At 33.3% G+C, this 17,756-nt stretch overlaps 2 protein-coding genes across 2 annotated transcripts in view; both read right to left on the bottom strand.

Moving 5' to 3' along the window:
• Window positions 1-17,756, bottom strand: part of LOC133195432 (uncharacterized) — a 466,395-nt gene that overhangs the window by 45,901 nt on the left and 402,738 nt on the right. The gene's annotated exons all lie outside the window — the stretch shown is intronic.
• Window positions 4,785-6,443, bottom strand: LOC133194303 (uncharacterized). The gene has a single exon (XM_061330285.1). The coding sequence runs from the start codon at window positions 6,441-6,443 to the stop codon at window positions 4,785-4,787; it is 1,659 nt and encodes a 552-aa protein (XP_061186269.1).

Here is a 17,756-nt window from a genome sequence, read left to right as displayed (position 1 = left end):
AAGTGAAATATTGTCAGCTATACACGATGCCAAAGTCTGTTGGTTGGCTGCTTGCTTGCTTCATGTCCCTTGAACACTACTGACTGCCTATTGAGGGATGCTTTAGATCCGTATTCGGCACTTGTGGACAAAGAACAGAAAAAAATTTATTTCGTGCCAACATCTGAACACTATGATTAGCGACGTCCGCGTTGAAAGTCGAACCAGTGACGTAAGGATCTTACTCCTCCACACTAGAATGAAATGCTCTAACCACTGCACACGCTTTGTGCTGCTAAGGTGTTCACCCTTAAAAGTTTAACTTTGAAGCTCAGTAAATCTTTAATTCCTTTGTCATTAAATCGTTCACCCATTGATATATTCAATTATTTTTTGCTTCGTAATGAGATTGGTTCTTTGAATTTAATTTAAATCATTAAGATTTTCTCATAGAAACAATTATAGAAGAATCAGTGCCAGAAATAACTCGGAAAGAAAATACGTCATATGAAAACTATCTATTAGAAATTCGTTCGGACAAATTACATATTCGTTCGGCGAAATGATACATGTATGACCGGTTTTCCTTTCCAACATCTTTTCCCTCTATTTTCAGATATAATTGATAAATAGAATGCATTAAACAGTAGTTTACCAATGTTGTATACTGTACAATTCTGACAACGGACCGATAACAACGGACTTGTCATGACAACGGACATAATTTGAATTATAGCAAAAATTTTCAGTTTTATTTTGCTTTGATTTTTATTTCAAGGGCTAACAATACCTCATAATATTACCTGTACCTAGTGTTGGGTATTGTTTATTGTATAAAAGGAAAATATGTTCATTTCAAAGAAAATTTAAACAAATCAAAATATGTTTTTAGCAGGGTGGTGTATCGCCAACGCAAACTACTGTAATATAACCTGTTAATATCTGACGTTATTGATGCAGCAACAAATATATTGTCAGTTCTGTTCCCCGTTGCAATATGAGGGATTGTAATCAAATTTAACTAATTATTAGTTCTCTGAAGTTATGACACCGGACGGATATCATCTTAACCTCACCTGTGAGGTCATGACAACGAAACAATTTTAGTGCTTAACTTTAAAGGTCTCTGACAACGGTACTGTAAAGGAACTTAACGTGTTCCTGGCCGTGTGTTGCCAGTGTCTCTGTGCCTACATCATAATAAATATGCCTTACTGAAATTGTAGATATAATGTTTTTGATCAATTTGCTTGATTTCAAGTTAACTGGCTCGGACTAGTGTCTCCATTCATACCTTTCTGACCGAAATTTCTCCAACTTTTTATAATCAAACATAGGACGTGTTTCTTGTGCCTTTTCAACATCGAATATCGGTTCTCACGAATACAAAAATTCCCTGACACCAATATGCTCACTATCATTGATCACAAGTAGCCTTTCACAAAATATTCCCTTCAAAACAGAATCCTTTGAATGCCAGTTGAACTCGATGCGTAACCGCTTTTGTCAAAATCTACGACGACAGTTAGTACTCACGTTGCTATTCTTATAGAGTAGGGTATCTTAAATTATTGCGACGAATATTGCTTTCTCAATTCAAAAGATATGGGAGTGTCATTATGTAACAATTGATGTTCGATAAGAAACACCCAAAAGGTCTATTCAAAAGAAAACTTTTACCACTTCAATGCACATCATTTTATAATGTTAATGCACAATGCCATTGGTGGAGAAAAATTCAGTCTTTGGGCTTAAGCAAAATCTATAGGCTAAGTTGTATGGATTTTTTTTGGCCCCAGGAAATGAAAAATGTATACAGTTTGCTGATTACATTCTTGCAGGATATGTCACAGAATTATCGGCTTTTCCACCAACGATGTGGTTTGAAGCTCCTGATACATTTATGTCAACAAAACACACCAGCAACGGTCCTGAAAAATTTCATTCCAAATTAAACTTTCACTTTTATGCAAATCCATTCCGACATCTTTCTTTTTGTTGATGTTATCAAGAAAATGCAGGCAACTACCTACATTAAAACTTAAGCAATTGGCTCAATCTTTGCCCCACACAGAAGTGAAACAGAAAAAACAACAATTCCAATTGTGAGACAGGATTCTTTGATATTTTTACTCGTGTTTCGCACTAATGTAAATATCAAAAAAGCCTGTGCTCATTCATGATATGAATTCCATATCCAACTAAAAACACTAAAAGACATTGAATATCCTCTATTTATCAACTATTTTAGATCGACAGAGAACCTTAGATGTTTCTCCCAAAAACTGTATATAATAGGCTACGATACAAGAACATCTTTAGCCCAAAACGATCCTACACGTTTTATTAAAAAGAGTGATTTAAGAGTTGAAAACTTTCTGGTCATCATTACAACAATGTAACTGACAACACATTTTCAAATAATTGGAATGTCTGTAATTACGCGTTTTTAAATTGATAATTTTAAAAAGAGAGATAATTCACATAAAATCAGTGCTTACGATGAGAATCTAAACTACTCGCCTAGTTATGTAAAAATAAAATATTATGAATATCTTTGCTTTCAAGCAATTAACAAATGTCTGTAACATTCTCTGAAAAGCGGTTTTTATCATCTTTTACTCTTAAAAATAGAGATTCCATCGACCATTTTATGAATCAAAGTGGGAAAACATGCTTTATTTTAAATCTCATGATGTTGTTTGGAGGAAAATTGACAGCTCTAAATTTAAACAAATTTAAGAAAGAATGTTACAGAATTTAGATATGAATGGCCTGTATTGCACTATGAATAACAATTTGGCAGTAAAGAAATGAAATATATAGAGAATATTCAATGATTTGTAGTTTAACATAGAATTTATCACTGACAAGCTTGGAGCACGAGAGTGAAAATTACAAAATATCCTCACTCAAGAGTAAAATAAATTCCATATTCAACCACAAAACATTAATTTTTTTGTTTATTACATTTTATTTATCTATTTATATTAATTTTTTGTGAAGGGAAGAACGAGTGATAGTTGTGCATGGATTTTATGTTTTTTGCAGTGTAAAATATCTTTTATTTTCACCTTGACTTCACTTTATAAATATTCCGTTTATTAAAATAAAATAAACGGAATATTTTAATAGATAAATTGCAGTATTGTTATAAAATGAAATAAAAATCCTCCACTATGTGATTTCTATCAACTGATCAAATAAAGGCAATATTTCTTATTTGTGTGAGATGACAGAAAAAAGTATTGCAATAAAAGAAGCCTTTCCGTGTCAAAATTTCAAGGAAATTATAGTTCTGGAGTTTTAGACTGAAAGTTATATAAACAAAATTTAACAATATGATATCCTTTGTATGTTCAACAATTTAATACTATAGTATGCTTGAGGGCAAATGTATGAAGAAAACCTAATACAAAATTTTACAGTACTTACAGTCTTACATTTCAAAATTATGCATTTGCACAAAAAAATAGAAATAGTGATAATTTATATGCTGATCTGTAATCTTATTGTGATTGAAAATGATTTCTTTATTTTTAATATTATCAACATTTGTTATGTAATGTGTTTTTTATGGAAAAAATGAGATTTTAAGTTTTAATTTTTGGGCGGCTGAATTTTCAAGTTTTGATGAAGGTGATAATGTGTACGAGTAAAAAGTGTTCCTTGTAATTATGTAAACAGTTTATCCGCTGTATGTCCATAAGAATATTTTCAAAGGTGTAACGTATTTCAAAATATTACTAACCTTGTCCACCATGGTGCCTTTTGTTAGAAGGCTAAGTGCTTATTTTAATCATACCACCAGTTTAACTATTTTTTGTCCAGCAATTAAGAGGAGGATCCCCTAAAATAATTGCATTTTAAATACACGATCAACTTATCCCCTCCCTGGGGAACCGGACGGGTAGCCTAATGGTTGGTCGCTCGCTTCATGATAGAGAGGTACCGGGTTCGATTCTTGTTCCCAGCTCTGCATCAAACCTAAGATGTAAACATAAGGTAGTGACTGTTCCTTCGCCAAGCATCCGGAAGTAGAAATGAGAGTCACAGCTCTTTAAAAACCGAGATCCCATATTCACTACTTAATGACTCTGAGTGCCAATTATAAGTCTAAATTTCAAGGCCTTTACCGGTGTATGGTGACGTCTCTTTATGAGAGAAAAATTATCGAAAGGGACGTAAGACAACATAAAATCAATCAATCAACCTCCCTGTAGCCTGAATCATAACCAAAATGGTCGTGAATTTCACAGTATTTTCTGTCAATTTCGGATCGATTCATTCCTATGTTCTTTTTAAAATTCACTTCAATTTGTGGTGCCGTGTAATTTTCAGAGACTGATGTTGCAGAATTAGCATAGTATTTCTTCGTAAACCTTTCTACAAAGCAGTCTCCAATTTTCAGTAAACACATCGACACTTTTAAATGTGATTGTGTTATACATGTTATACTTATTGGAAATTCATTTTAGATGATCACTCCTGAATGACAGAAATTTTTTTTTTACAAATTTGAATTTGTTCTGTGCTTTGATAGACACAGTTTTGAATTACCGTTGAGCTTCATATGTATGATTCAGAACTTGAAATTCTAGAAACTCACAAATATAATCAAGGGACATATACGAACGTTGGAATGTATTTCTAGCAGAAAAGTTAATTATTACAGATAAACAATCTAATTTGTGAAATAAAGGCATTTAGGATGTATTATATTTTTCATGTGATTTTGTATTCACTTATTACAATGATCTGTCAGATGCACCTGTGTGTAATTCTGTGTACATGTATCTAATTAACTATTCACAATTTTCTGTCAAATAGTTCTGCCTCTCTATGTATCTGTAAACACACACTCTGTCATTGCCCCACGATCCAACCCAGAGAAGATGTGTTTTGTTGTCATAACTCAGGCTCCATGGTTTGTCTATCCCATGCTGTTGTGTCACTATCAGTGAAAGGAAGTAGCCATCTTTGTCAATAATGTGTACCCATTGGCTCCTAAAGTCACACACCAGGATGTGTGACAATGCATCTGTACAGATTCCACGTGGTTCTAGTAATGATCCGTATGGGGATCCTATGTAGGAGAAGCGATATCTCCCATCACCCTGTGTCACCACTACACCATGGTCTAAGTCAGATACAATAACATCTCCATTGCAGTTCTCTGTGATGTACAGAGGTCTACTGTACAGATTTTGACCTTTGTTATTGTGTTGTATTTTCTGTAAGTGATGTCCTGTATTGCTATATCTATTCACCCTGGCTGTCTTTGTATCAGTATTACACATCCCGACCAGCAGGTCTCCACTGGAGGGGGAGCTGTAGACACAGTCTGGTCTCCATGGTCTTCTTTCCTTTATCAGGATAGAAATATTTTTGTTATCTTTAGATAGTTTATCAATGTTATGATCCCTGTCTATATAAATAAGATCACCGGTGATGTTCACTGTATGTACCGCATAACCCCACTGTTTTATATCAGCCAGAAAATGTAGTGTATCACCTGCTGTGTTTGTCAATATGATATTCTTATAATCACTGATCCAGAACAAGTTTGACGTCACACAGGTAATGTGTCTTATATAATTAACATTTGGCACTGTGTCAGTTCTGTGTAACACAGGTGTAGACATCAGTTTTAGCAAACGATTATTTCTTATTTGTCTTTTTCTTGTCTCTATTGTTTGGATATTACTCACACACATTATTACATCCCTCGTGTTGAATCTTTTAGTCAAATATAGCAGGGCGTATTGTGTGAGAATAGGAGTGTCTTTTATCTTGGGGACACGGGTTTTCTTTAAGAATAAGAGGAATATTATCGGTCTGTTTGCTGACTGTTCAGATCTGTCTTCATAGTTCTCTATGCTAGCAAGGTTTCTCTTCATTTTTCTCTTCTGTTGTTGCAGTCTATGAATAAGGGTTTTGTGTCTAATTTTCACATCAAATATCATAGTGTCAATGAGGTCCTTTAATCTCTGGGCTTTTGTTAACATCTCTGACTGACGGTTAGAGATTTCGGTGTGACAAGTTTTCATATCAGTTTTGATTTCTGCCAGGAGAGAAAAACTGTTATAAAGAGTCTCACTTCTGATGTTGTGAACTATTTCTTTATGTTGTTGTCTGTTTGTTTTATATGCTGCTCTTATGTCTAGTACATTGTGTTTTTTGTGTTTTTCACATTGGAAACAGACGGGAAATTTACATGAGTGACAGAACATTTCATAGATTTTGTCTGGATGTTTCGCACATGTCTCTTGTTTTGGAATGTATTTAAATTTCTCACGGTATATTATCACATCATGGCATATGGTGTCTAGGTCATTAACATGTTTCTCTTTACACTGTAGACACAGGTAATCTCTACACGTGTTACAGCAGAATTCTGTATCCCCCTGACATTGAGAACACTGTCGTACTTTACACTGGGTGCTGCATCCTTGCAAGCTCATTATAGGTTCTTAGGTTGTTGCAAGTTAAACAATCTGCTGAAGTAAAGTAAAATATAAAAAAAATTAGAGCGAAATCTTCTATAAAGCATATGATTGAATCTTTTGAGAGAATCTTAATTTTTTTAACTTTAACTGACAATTCAAATTCACATCACAAAATCTTGAAATTGATTATCCGCTAACTTACAGTAAGTATCTAACAGATTACAATGTATCATGTGCATGTGTATCACTTTCAAAAGAAATATTAAGATACAATGAACGCTATAAGAAGGTCAGTTTAAGGACATACGCAACGTACCTTACCTACTGATAATTTTTCAAGATATTCTTAATTTATGATTATAGTGCCATCAGATGTTCATAGAAAAAAAATCAGCATGCATAACCAGGGGTTTTGAAAAGATATCAACTGATGAAAATTCTTGTATAATTCAAAGAAAAATATACAAAAATTACTAAACATATATTCTAGATGTTTTATTTATCCAAACTTGTTTTAGAAGAAATGTACAACAGCATACATAGACATTCAAATGCAGCACACAGTTCCTTTAAGTATTGGAACTCTTCAACTCCAGGGGAAAAGACAATAAAGTCCAAACAACATTGCGTATGTCCTTAAGAAGATTCGACAAATGCATGAAATGTAACGGAATATTAAGAACGGCACAAGACTTTACATCATATGGGCATGATGGGTATTTATATTTCTTTTTCTACATGTACACAATTACTTTTAATATGTAAATATTAAACGTTATACATATTAAGAAGGTTCTAAGATCACCTTTTTTCTTCTAAGGTACTAAGTTAACATTTCTCTTAACATATCTGAGTAGCTCAGACAACAAAGAGTGAATTTGGAAGGTTTTTTCATCAGCATATAAAACTATAGATGCTGGGGTGCCTCAGGGGACTGTACTAGGTCTCTTCTTTTTTTTTTTTTTTTTTTGTTATACATAAATGGTATAGCTAAAGATATATTAAGTAATATTCGATTGTTTGCTGATAATACATTTTGGTTTGCTATTATAGACAACGATATTACTAATCCAACAATATCCCTTACTTAAATAAATAAGAAATTGGTCCAATGTTTGGGTTGAAGATTTTATAGTGAAAAAATGTTAATTTTGAATTTACAAGAATACACATAAGTTATCCTGGCATTCAATTTGGATATGGAGGTGATTATATTAAACAATTAAAGACTCATGTTCATTTAGGACTAAATTTCAAGCATATGATTCTTGAAATAATCATATATATGAAAAGGCATGTAAAAGATTGAATATACTGAGTTATATAAACATAGTATAGATAGACATTCACTAATAAAAATTTTGCTTTCATAAGACCAATATTAGAATATTCAGATATTGTGGGGGATAATTGTACCCAAATTAATGCAGAATTTTCTAAAAAAAAAAAAAGTTCAGATAAAAGCTGTAAGAATTATTACTGGGCTTAGAGTTAATTCTTCCAGAACTTGTTTGTATGGTGAACTTGGATGGGAACCATTATATATAAGGAGAGAAAAACACAAACTTCAATTGATGTATAAAATGATTAATGGTTCTGCATCTGATAATTTGTATGAATTGATTCAACCCTTTTTTCCAGTTCAACATGCATACAACCTAAGATCTAAATGTAAAAATTTGTATATAGACCAAGTCTTCCAACAATCTATTGGAATTCCCATGGGTACAAATTGCGCCCCATTATAAGCAGACCTATTTTTGTATTCATATGAAGCAAATTTTGTTCAAATCTTTACGTGAAAAGAAGAAAACACTTGTTGTGGCCTTCAACTCGACATTAAGATATATCGACGACGTATTGTCAATTAACAATGGTTATTTCCATTCTTATGTCGACACGATATATCCCGGTGAGCTTGAGATAACAGATACCACAGAGTCTGACACATCTGTTTCATATCTGGATATTTTATTAGAAAAAGACGTTAATGGTAATCTAACAACAAAGCTTTATGATAAACGTGATGACTTTAACTTTTCAATCGTCAACTCCCCTTACTTATGCAGCAATATACCCTTATCACCTGAATACGGGGTTTATATCTCTCAGTTGATTCGATACGCCATGCTCTACGTATGAACAATTTCTAATACGAGTAAAGTTATTGACAAACAAGTTGATGAAACAAGAATATCAGCAGTCTCGTTTAAAGTCATCATTTCGTAAGTTTTATGGTTGATACAATGACCTTGTCAGCAAAATATAATCTATCATTAAGTCAAATGCTGACTGACTTTTTTCATATTTATTGTTAAGCCATTATTTACACACTGAATTGTCGACGGATTCTTCCGTTATTTCCTGATCATGACAAGGAGCACACGGCGGGTGTGACCGGTCGTCAGGGGATTCTCACTCCTCCATGGCACCTGATCTTACCTCTGATGTCTTAAAGGTCCGTGTTTGCTCGGCTCCTATTTTGTAATTTTTAATAGACTTTTAAGCTCGAATACTGGTCGTTATCTCCGCATATTTCATATACCAGTTTGTAAAACAATGTCTCACTATAATACTTTTATTCCCTCAACTATAAAACTTTGGAACAGTCTCAGTGAGGATGTCATTAACTCTCCATCAATATCTATCTTTAAAGCAAAACTTAAAAGTTGAGGAGCAACTAATAAATAGGCACTTTAACTTTGGTAATAGAAAAGAAAATATCTTACATTGAAACAATGCTAGCAATCTCAATGAACATTTAAAAAATCCTTTTTTATTAAATGTTCAATCATGTCAAAAATGTGGATTTCATACTGAGGATACTGAACATTACCTTATCAAATGTCCATCAAATATTGTTGAAAGAAATTAATTGATGAAAAATAAATGATATTGATGTTGATTTTGAACTCGACACTCTGTATAGCGGAAAATGTCAATATTATTTTTTTTAAATGTACATGAGTTTATTAAATCTAGAGCGCCACAATCCACACATGCTGTACCATTGATCTTTAAAAGAAGATGGTAAAATGTTTTCTCTCTCTTTTTTCCCATGAAAAAACGAAGCTTAAATCCATACTATATGAAAATGCTGTATATCAAAGATATTTGATCCTCTTTTTTTGCCATAATTTGAGAGGAAAACCAGAAGTCTCTGATGAGACTGTAGCTCTACTGGTCTGTACATATAACAAAGGAAAAGTAGCACTTGGATTTGAAACTTTGCAACATGCAGCAATAATAGAATAATGTATCTGAATGAAGTCTGCTTGTGTGCCAAGTTATTTTAATATCAGACCAAAACTGAAGGAGGAGTAGCGTTTTAAAGGAATTTCACAGAAATTTCTATTTTAGTAACCATGACAACATCGTTCATTGAAATCAAAAACCGATGCACTAAATTATGTATCTTAGTGTAGTCTACCTGTGTGCCAAGTTATATTGAAATCAGACCAAAACTGTAGGAGGAGTAGCGTTTTAAAGGAATTTCACAGAAATTTCTATTTTTAGTAACCATGGCAACACCGTTCATCGAAATCAAAAACCGATGCACTAAATTATGCATCTTAGTGTAGTCTACTTGTGTGCCAAGTTATATTGAAATCAGACCAAAACTGTAGGAGGAGTAGTGTTTTAAAGGAATTTCACAGAAATTTCTATTTTTAGTAACCATGGCAACACCGTTCATCGAAATCAAAAACCGATGCACTAAATTATGTATCTTAGTGTAGTCTACTTGTGTGCCAAGTTATATTGAAATCAGACCAAAACTGTAGGAGGAGTAGCGTTTTGAAAAATTGTTTACAGACAGACGGACAGACAGACAGACAGACAGACAGACGGACGGACGACGGACACCTTACTATCGCATAAGCTCTTCTGGTCTCTGACCAGTAGAGCTAAAAACAAACAAACAAAAGGTCAATGGATCATAAATCTCACATGAGTCCCTTTGGCTCTGCTGTTCTTCATCAAAAAATATTTTCACTACATATTCGTATGTACAACTTTGATCTTCTATCGTGACTTCACCCAAACCCCTGTGGTAATTTTAACAGAAATGATTGTACACGTTCTGAGAAAGCTTTCGATTAGATTTGACTAATCATCGTTTTGCTGTTCTTGAGAAGAACAGTTTTAAACATCTTTTCCGTGCAAATTTGATCGCCTATCGTGACCCCACACTACCCCCTGAGGGTTATGATATGTACAAACTTGAGTCTAAACTTTCTAAGGATACCCTGATAAAAAAAAATACTATAGTAAACTATAGTTAACTATAGTTTACTATAGTTAACTATAGTACCAAAGTAAAAACTTTGGAACTTTGATATACTATAGTAAAAACTTTGGAACTTTGATTAACTACAGTGAAAACTTTGGAACTTTGATTTACTATAGTAAAAACTTTGGAACTTTGATTTACTATAGTGAAATCTTTGAAATTTCGATATACTATAGTAAAAACTTTGGAACTTTGATTTACTATAGTAAAAACTTTGGAACTTTGATTTACTATAGTGAAAACTTTGGAACTTTGATTTACTATAGTGAAAACTTTGGAACTTTGATTAAGTACGATAAATCCCGTGGAATTATGTTTTTGATTCCCATTCTTTACATTTTATGATATTTCAGGTTTAAGATTCATAAAAGCTTTAGAGAACATTTTAAAAACTCGACCCCTCCCCTAAAAGAATAATGTACAAGATATGAATTTTAATGTAAAGGATGGCGCTTGGGCCGATAAATAAGCAATATTTATTTCAATGTATCTAATTTTTGGAAATCTTTGGAACTTTGATTTACTGTAGTGAAAACTTTGGAACTTTGATTTACTATTGTTAACTACAGTAAACTATAGTTAACTATAGTTTACTATAGTATTTTTTTTGTTAGGGTACTTTCATATACATATGACTAATCATTGCTTTTCTCTTCTTTTTCTCGTATATTTCGTATGTAGAAAAAAATGTATCTCCTTTTGTGGCCCCACCTTACATATGTACCTCTGGGGGTAACGATTTCAACAAACCTGAATGTACACTACCTTAGGATGCTCCCATATTTATGGTGTGCTGTTCTTTAGAAGAAGAGTTTCAAAGACTTTTTCCAGTATATTGCTGTAGAAAACCTGGTATGGCCTCACATACCCCTGGAAGTCCTGATTTGAAAATGCTCCAATCTACACAACCTGAGGATGTGTTCATATTAATATCATGGCTTTGCTGTACTTGAGAATGCAATTTTACAAACTATTTTTTATATATTCCTATGTAAAATATTGTTGGTCGAATGTTGCCCCATCCTATCACTGGGGGTCATGGTTTGAAAAAAATTTAGTTTACACTATGTAATGAAACTTTTACATAAATTTTGTCTTCTCTGGTCCAGTGTTTCTTTAGAGAACAAGAATCTAAAAGATGTTATTAAAGGACAAGTGTACTTAATCAATATATGGGCCCTTTTCAGTGCTGTTTTAAGAAAGACTATATTACAAAATCGTTCTCTTTTGGTTATACTTAAACACTGGTTGCTATAACTTATTTAAAATCAGGTTAAACATAACCAAAATTAGCATGGATATTAAACAATTGCAGATTTTTAATGCCTATAAATACCCCAAATCTGGAAAAGTTGAACCGATCCTATTTGAATTTCGTCTATTTAAACCGGTGGAGGTGACATTTAAATAGACAATTAAACAATTTGATGGTGGATCGATGGGCGCGTTTGCCAAATGATACTTCTTAGTTATTTTATCTATGAAAGAGAAATTGAATGAATCTATATACTTTGAAATCACTCATTTTCATGGGGGGTTAATTTTCGTGGTTTTCGAGGTATGAAGAGACCCATGTATTTATGTCCACCACGAAATACAATTTTTCACATATATTACTACTCAACAATTCTTCATCCATGAAATTAAATCCCCACAAACCCATATTTTTTTCCCTAAAACCACGAAAATTTGACCCCACGAAAATATGTGATTTTACAGTAGTTGCCTTTAGCCATAGTGATCAAACTAAGAATTTTGCACGCTTGCATTGTTTTGAAATAATAATAATAATTATTTTGAAATAATACAATAAATATTAACATTAGTGTCTTTATTAATTTTAAATCACGAAAGGGTAGTTGGGTGTAAAAGGGCGAACTGTTTTACTGCACTACCTTTCAATAAGAATGTTAAAAATGTTTATTATTTTATGTATGATGACATTTTAAAAGACACTTAATTCTCTTTACCCTCCCATTTTTTTAATAAAACCAAATACATGCAAACATATATGAAACCCTCCAAGATTTACGAAATTCACGAACGTCGACTGACCCCTACCACGTGTCTTTGCTCTTTTTATATACAGGTAACTCTTGATGGCTCGAACTTCGATCTCTCGAAGTTCTTGATCGCTCGAAGTGAGTCTCCGGTCCCGAATTTTTCCCCTATATAACTAAGCAAATTTACTCTTGATTTCTCGAACTCTTGATCTCTCGAAACCCTTGATCCCTCGAAGTCAAAATTCAGTCCCGCTATGCATATTCTTTTAGATTTTACCCTCTATAGCTCGAAGTGGCTATGTGTATACAAGGTTATATAATTGGCACCTTTACCTGGACATTTAAATGGCCCCAGGCAGAAGACGCGGGTCTCGAGGAACGGGATGTTTATTCAGGTGACACTTATGCTGCAAGGTGATAATTGATTTATAATTAATCATTTTTGCCTATATGCTATTAAAATAATTATCATCAACTGTCTTACGATGATTCAGAGACGGAATGTCAGTGAAAAGTAGTAATTGATTACAAGACGAAACACTAATTTAATTTTTATTTCGAGTCAGTGTCAAAGTTAAACGAAATATGAAAAAGCATTAACAGCCTCAATGTCAATATGATGACTATTGTTGGACAAATACTTACAGAACTCCGTTCAATGATCATGTTAATATGGATTTATAGTCAATGCTACATGTATGTATGCAACGCGGTAAAATGTCGTTTTCATGTAACGAATGCGTAGTATGATGTCCATATTACAAAGAATAAATAAATATACATGAAATGATTTACATATTTTGCTTTACTCAGTTTAATGAAATATTCATCTAAATTACGAAAAAATATCGTTGTTTTATATAAACCACGTGTAAAAGGTTAGCACTGCATGAAAATCATTACATCCGGTAAGACTAATTTTAAAACCTGTCAACAAACCCGGAAAATTCCGGACTCTTGAAAACTCGAACTCTTGATCTCTCGAAGTTTTTCCTCGGTCCCGCGGACTTCGAGGTATTGAGAGTTACCTGTACCTAAATTTCAGCGCTAAACCTCGTTGAATCTTTTGGTTTAGATATCAATCGATGATGTAAGATGAAAAATTAAGCTCATTTTAATCTTCATTTTTAGATACATTACCGGGTCTGCAAATGCTTTACCAAGCCCCTATCTGTACTCCTTGCAAAAATATTAATTGTTGTAAAGGAGAAACTTCTGACGCACTGTGCTACATCATATTCTAGAAGTGGTGTGAAAATCAGACGTGGATTCTCAAAAACTCCAAAGAACTTTCAGAAAATTTAAAATCGACATTTTTTTTTTAGAAGTCAGTGACATCAAGCATGTGATTTTTCTACACTTTATACAACCATTCCTCACGATAAATTAGAAACTAGGTTTTTTGACATTATAGACAACTGCTTCTTCAATAAAAATGGAAGTCGAAGATTTTCGTATCTTGTGATTGGTCATCCACAAAATTACTTTTTTAAAAAGCACTCTGATTCTACACATACTGTAGATTACTAAATATACGCGCGGGATTAATTATCCCGTAATTTCGGGACAAGCACCATTCGCAAAATAAAATTACTCCCTTTTATTTCTATGGTGCTGAAATCTATGTAAAATCTCTTGATCATCAGTCCATTGGCGAATTTTTTTTCTCGCGATATGACGTAGAAGAGCCCTGTCGCGATAATACGTACTCGCGAAAAATAAGGAATCTACAGTAAGTACTCTGAAGTTGATATTAAAAAGGATGCTGGAGTTCCTCATTGACAACATTTGTGCAGTCTTCGGAGACCAGTGACCCTTTTCACAAAAAATCTTACGACTAAGACAAAAATATCCGCATTACTTCAAAAGTATCTAAGCTGTAGTAGGACACGAAAAATCTTATATTTCTATTACATGAGATTACATTATAAAAATATTGTAGAACAAGATAAATATATTTATTAAACAAAAAAACTACAGAGTCGTCAAATTTTTATCTTAGTCATAAGATTTTTTGTGAAAAGAGTCACAGCTCTTACATTAAACTGTTGGAATTTCGGTAGGCACAAATTGTTGCTCCTTTATTAGCCGACCTGTTTTTATATTCCTATGAATCAGAATTTACTCAAAAACTTCTCCTTGAGAAGAAAACACTTGCTGTGGGCTTCAACTCCACATTTAGATATATCGACGACGTATTATTGATTAACAATAGTTAATTCCTTTCATATGTCGACTCGATGTATCCCAGTGAATTTGAGAAAAAAGACATCACAGAGTCTACCACATTTGTTTCATATTTGGATACTTTACTTACTATAAAGTAGAAAGGTAAACTATTAACTAAATTGTATGGCAAACGAGATGACCTCAGTTTTTCCATCGTCAATTTTACTTATTTATGTAGTAATTCCCAATATCACCCGCATATGGAGTTGACATCTCCCAGCTTATTTGATTCTCATGAGCATGCTCCAAGTACGATCAATTTTTAAACGAGGCAGGTTACTGCAAGAAAAGTTGATGTTACAGGGATTTCAACAACCTCGTGTAAAATCAGCATTTCGTAAATTCTATGGTCGATATAACGACCTTATTAGAAAATATAACCTGTCATTAGGTCGTATGTTTGCTGACGTGTTTCATACCAATCGTTAGGCCTTTGTTTTTACACTGAATTTGAACTACGGAATGTTCCGTCTACCTGATCTATACATAGGGCTCACAGCGGGTGTGATCAATCAATAGGGGTTACTCCTCCTAGACACCTGATCCTTCCTCTGGAATTTCCAGGTGTAAGTGTTTTATGCCTGCTCACAGATTTGTATTGATTATAGATTTTTATGAGATCGATCACTACTCGTTATCTTCACCTTGTCATTTTGCACATATAATCGGGGCCCATAACTGCACTTGTCCTTTTCACTTATCCTTAATCATCGTCCTTTAAAAGAGAACGGGGCCAATTCTAGGTTACTCTGTGCCACATTTCGTTAAAATTGGCCCAAAGGTTCTAGAGAAGAAGAGAAAGTGCTGGAAATGTGAAAAGTTTACGACGACGACCAGAAAACTGACAAATTTCGGTCAGAAAACCTCGTTTGATCCATAGAATCCATAAGACTTCAACATGTTTACTTATCAATGACTTGGAATGACCCTGATACTCATAAAATGACTTTTCTTTTCAAAATTTCCTATATTCGCGTTTGACATTGAACCTGTATGAAAGATCCTAATCATATTTTATGTAAACCTTTGATACCTTTATACATCTGAAAATTCTGACTTACCATTTTAAAATCATTTTATGTATTTTTCCATTTCATTGATGCTTTTGATAATTATTCATTATTGTTTAAGTTGCAGTGTAAAGCGTACACGGTACCAATTTTGATGCACCAGATGTGCATTTCGACAAATTATATCTCTTCAGTGATGCTCATGCCGAAACATTGGAAATTCAAAATATTTAAATAAAAAAAAACTTTGAAGAGCTGAAAAAAGGTATGCCAACGACTGGATCCAAAACGTCGAAGGATCAGAGATATGCATGAAGAAGATAATCCTTAATTTTGATATAAATTTCTAAATTTTACCACAACAATTCAATATATATCCGTATATTCAAGCTAGTACCGAAGTACTTAGCTACTAGGCTGTAAGGACCCTTCGTGGACTAAGAGTCCACCAGCAGAGGCCTCGACCCAGGGATCAAAATGGAAATCATATACGGTACCAATTTTGATGCACTATTTCTATATAAGTATACAATTATGAGGACGAAAGAAAAATATGATCTTTTTAATCCCTTCTATTTTTGATACATCATTTATTTTTCTTTATATTTGTAGAGTGTGTTTCCTCATTCGCAAAAATCAGTCGTCGTTGGTTTATTTCAAACTGACGAATCGTGAATAAAAGATGATGCGAATGATAGTTGGTTTACAGCCCCTCCCCCCATCTCGTTAATCCCCAAATTAATTCTAAAAAAAATCAAATTCTTAGGCAGTGCTGACTGAAAAAGAAAACCCCTCACCTCATTTTGAATTAATTTGATGAAAGCCAAGTAAATCTAATATTTACCTGTTATAATTCTTGAAAGTTAGTTTTCGTCATTAATTCTTCCTCACACAAAAGTTCTGTCTGTCATGCAGTCAATTCAATGAATAGAATTACACGCTTATAATGTTTAACAGTAAACCTTTGGCCTTAACAAAAGGAAAATGATATCTCTGGTATGTAACCATTAGATTTAACTTAATTTAAAAACCTAAAAAGATAAAAATAAACTTCTGTTAAATCTGATAAGGATATTTCTGTCATCTTCTGAAAAAAGATATGCTATTATGAATCTTCAGTAATGTATGTAATGACTGACCTTGTTTTGTTGGCAAGATTCTTTGTTGATTTGAAAAGTTACACCCAATCATAACAAAATCTATATAATTCAATGTCAGAAAAGTTTATACATGGCTTTATTCATATTTCGCCCTCGTCTTGTGTAACGATGATATATACTGTACATGTACATAAATCGACGTATTTATAATTTAGCGCAATTACTGGGTATGGAGTTATTTGCGTGATCATGAATTAGCGCTACACATGTCCGTGTCGAGTGTTTATAAATGCATTCTTAGCAGCATTCATCAATTAGCGCACCCTTGTGCAAAGCCGCTAAAATATGAAACCCGCTATAACAAGTACATATAGAGTATTCGTAATTATGTTCCCCAAACGAAGTTTGGGAACATATTGTTTTTACTCTGTTTCTTATTATTATTATTAGGGTCTTCCGTCTTCAGCGGAAGACCCTTCTATTATTCTTATGTTTCTTTTTCAAGCTTCTTATTATTAGGGTCTTTCGTCTTCAGCGGAAGACCCTTCTATTATTCTTCGGTTTCTTTTTTACCTTTATTAAGGTCTTCCGTCTTCAGCGGAAGACCTTCTTGTTATTCTTCGGTTTCTTTTCCACTGTTTTTCTTATTATTTTTTTTCTTACCGATTTTGTGCACGCAATTTCTCGAAAACGGT

Source organism: Saccostrea echinata, unplaced genomic scaffold (genome assembly GCF_033153115.1).
Source record: "Saccostrea echinata isolate AGI-Se365-2 ecotype Australia unplaced genomic scaffold, CSIRO_AGI_Sech_v1 ptg000029l, whole genome shotgun sequence".
Classification (NCBI taxonomy): Eukaryota; Metazoa; Mollusca; class Bivalvia; order Ostreida; family Ostreidae; genus Saccostrea; species Saccostrea echinata.
This window is presented reverse-complemented; position numbering and strand designations above follow the sequence as displayed.

Coding starts and splice junctions, on each gene's coding strand:
- LOC133194303 (XM_061330285.1), bottom strand. CDS start 6,443: ATGAGCTTGCAAGGATGCAGCACCCAGTGTAAAGTACGACAGTGTTCT.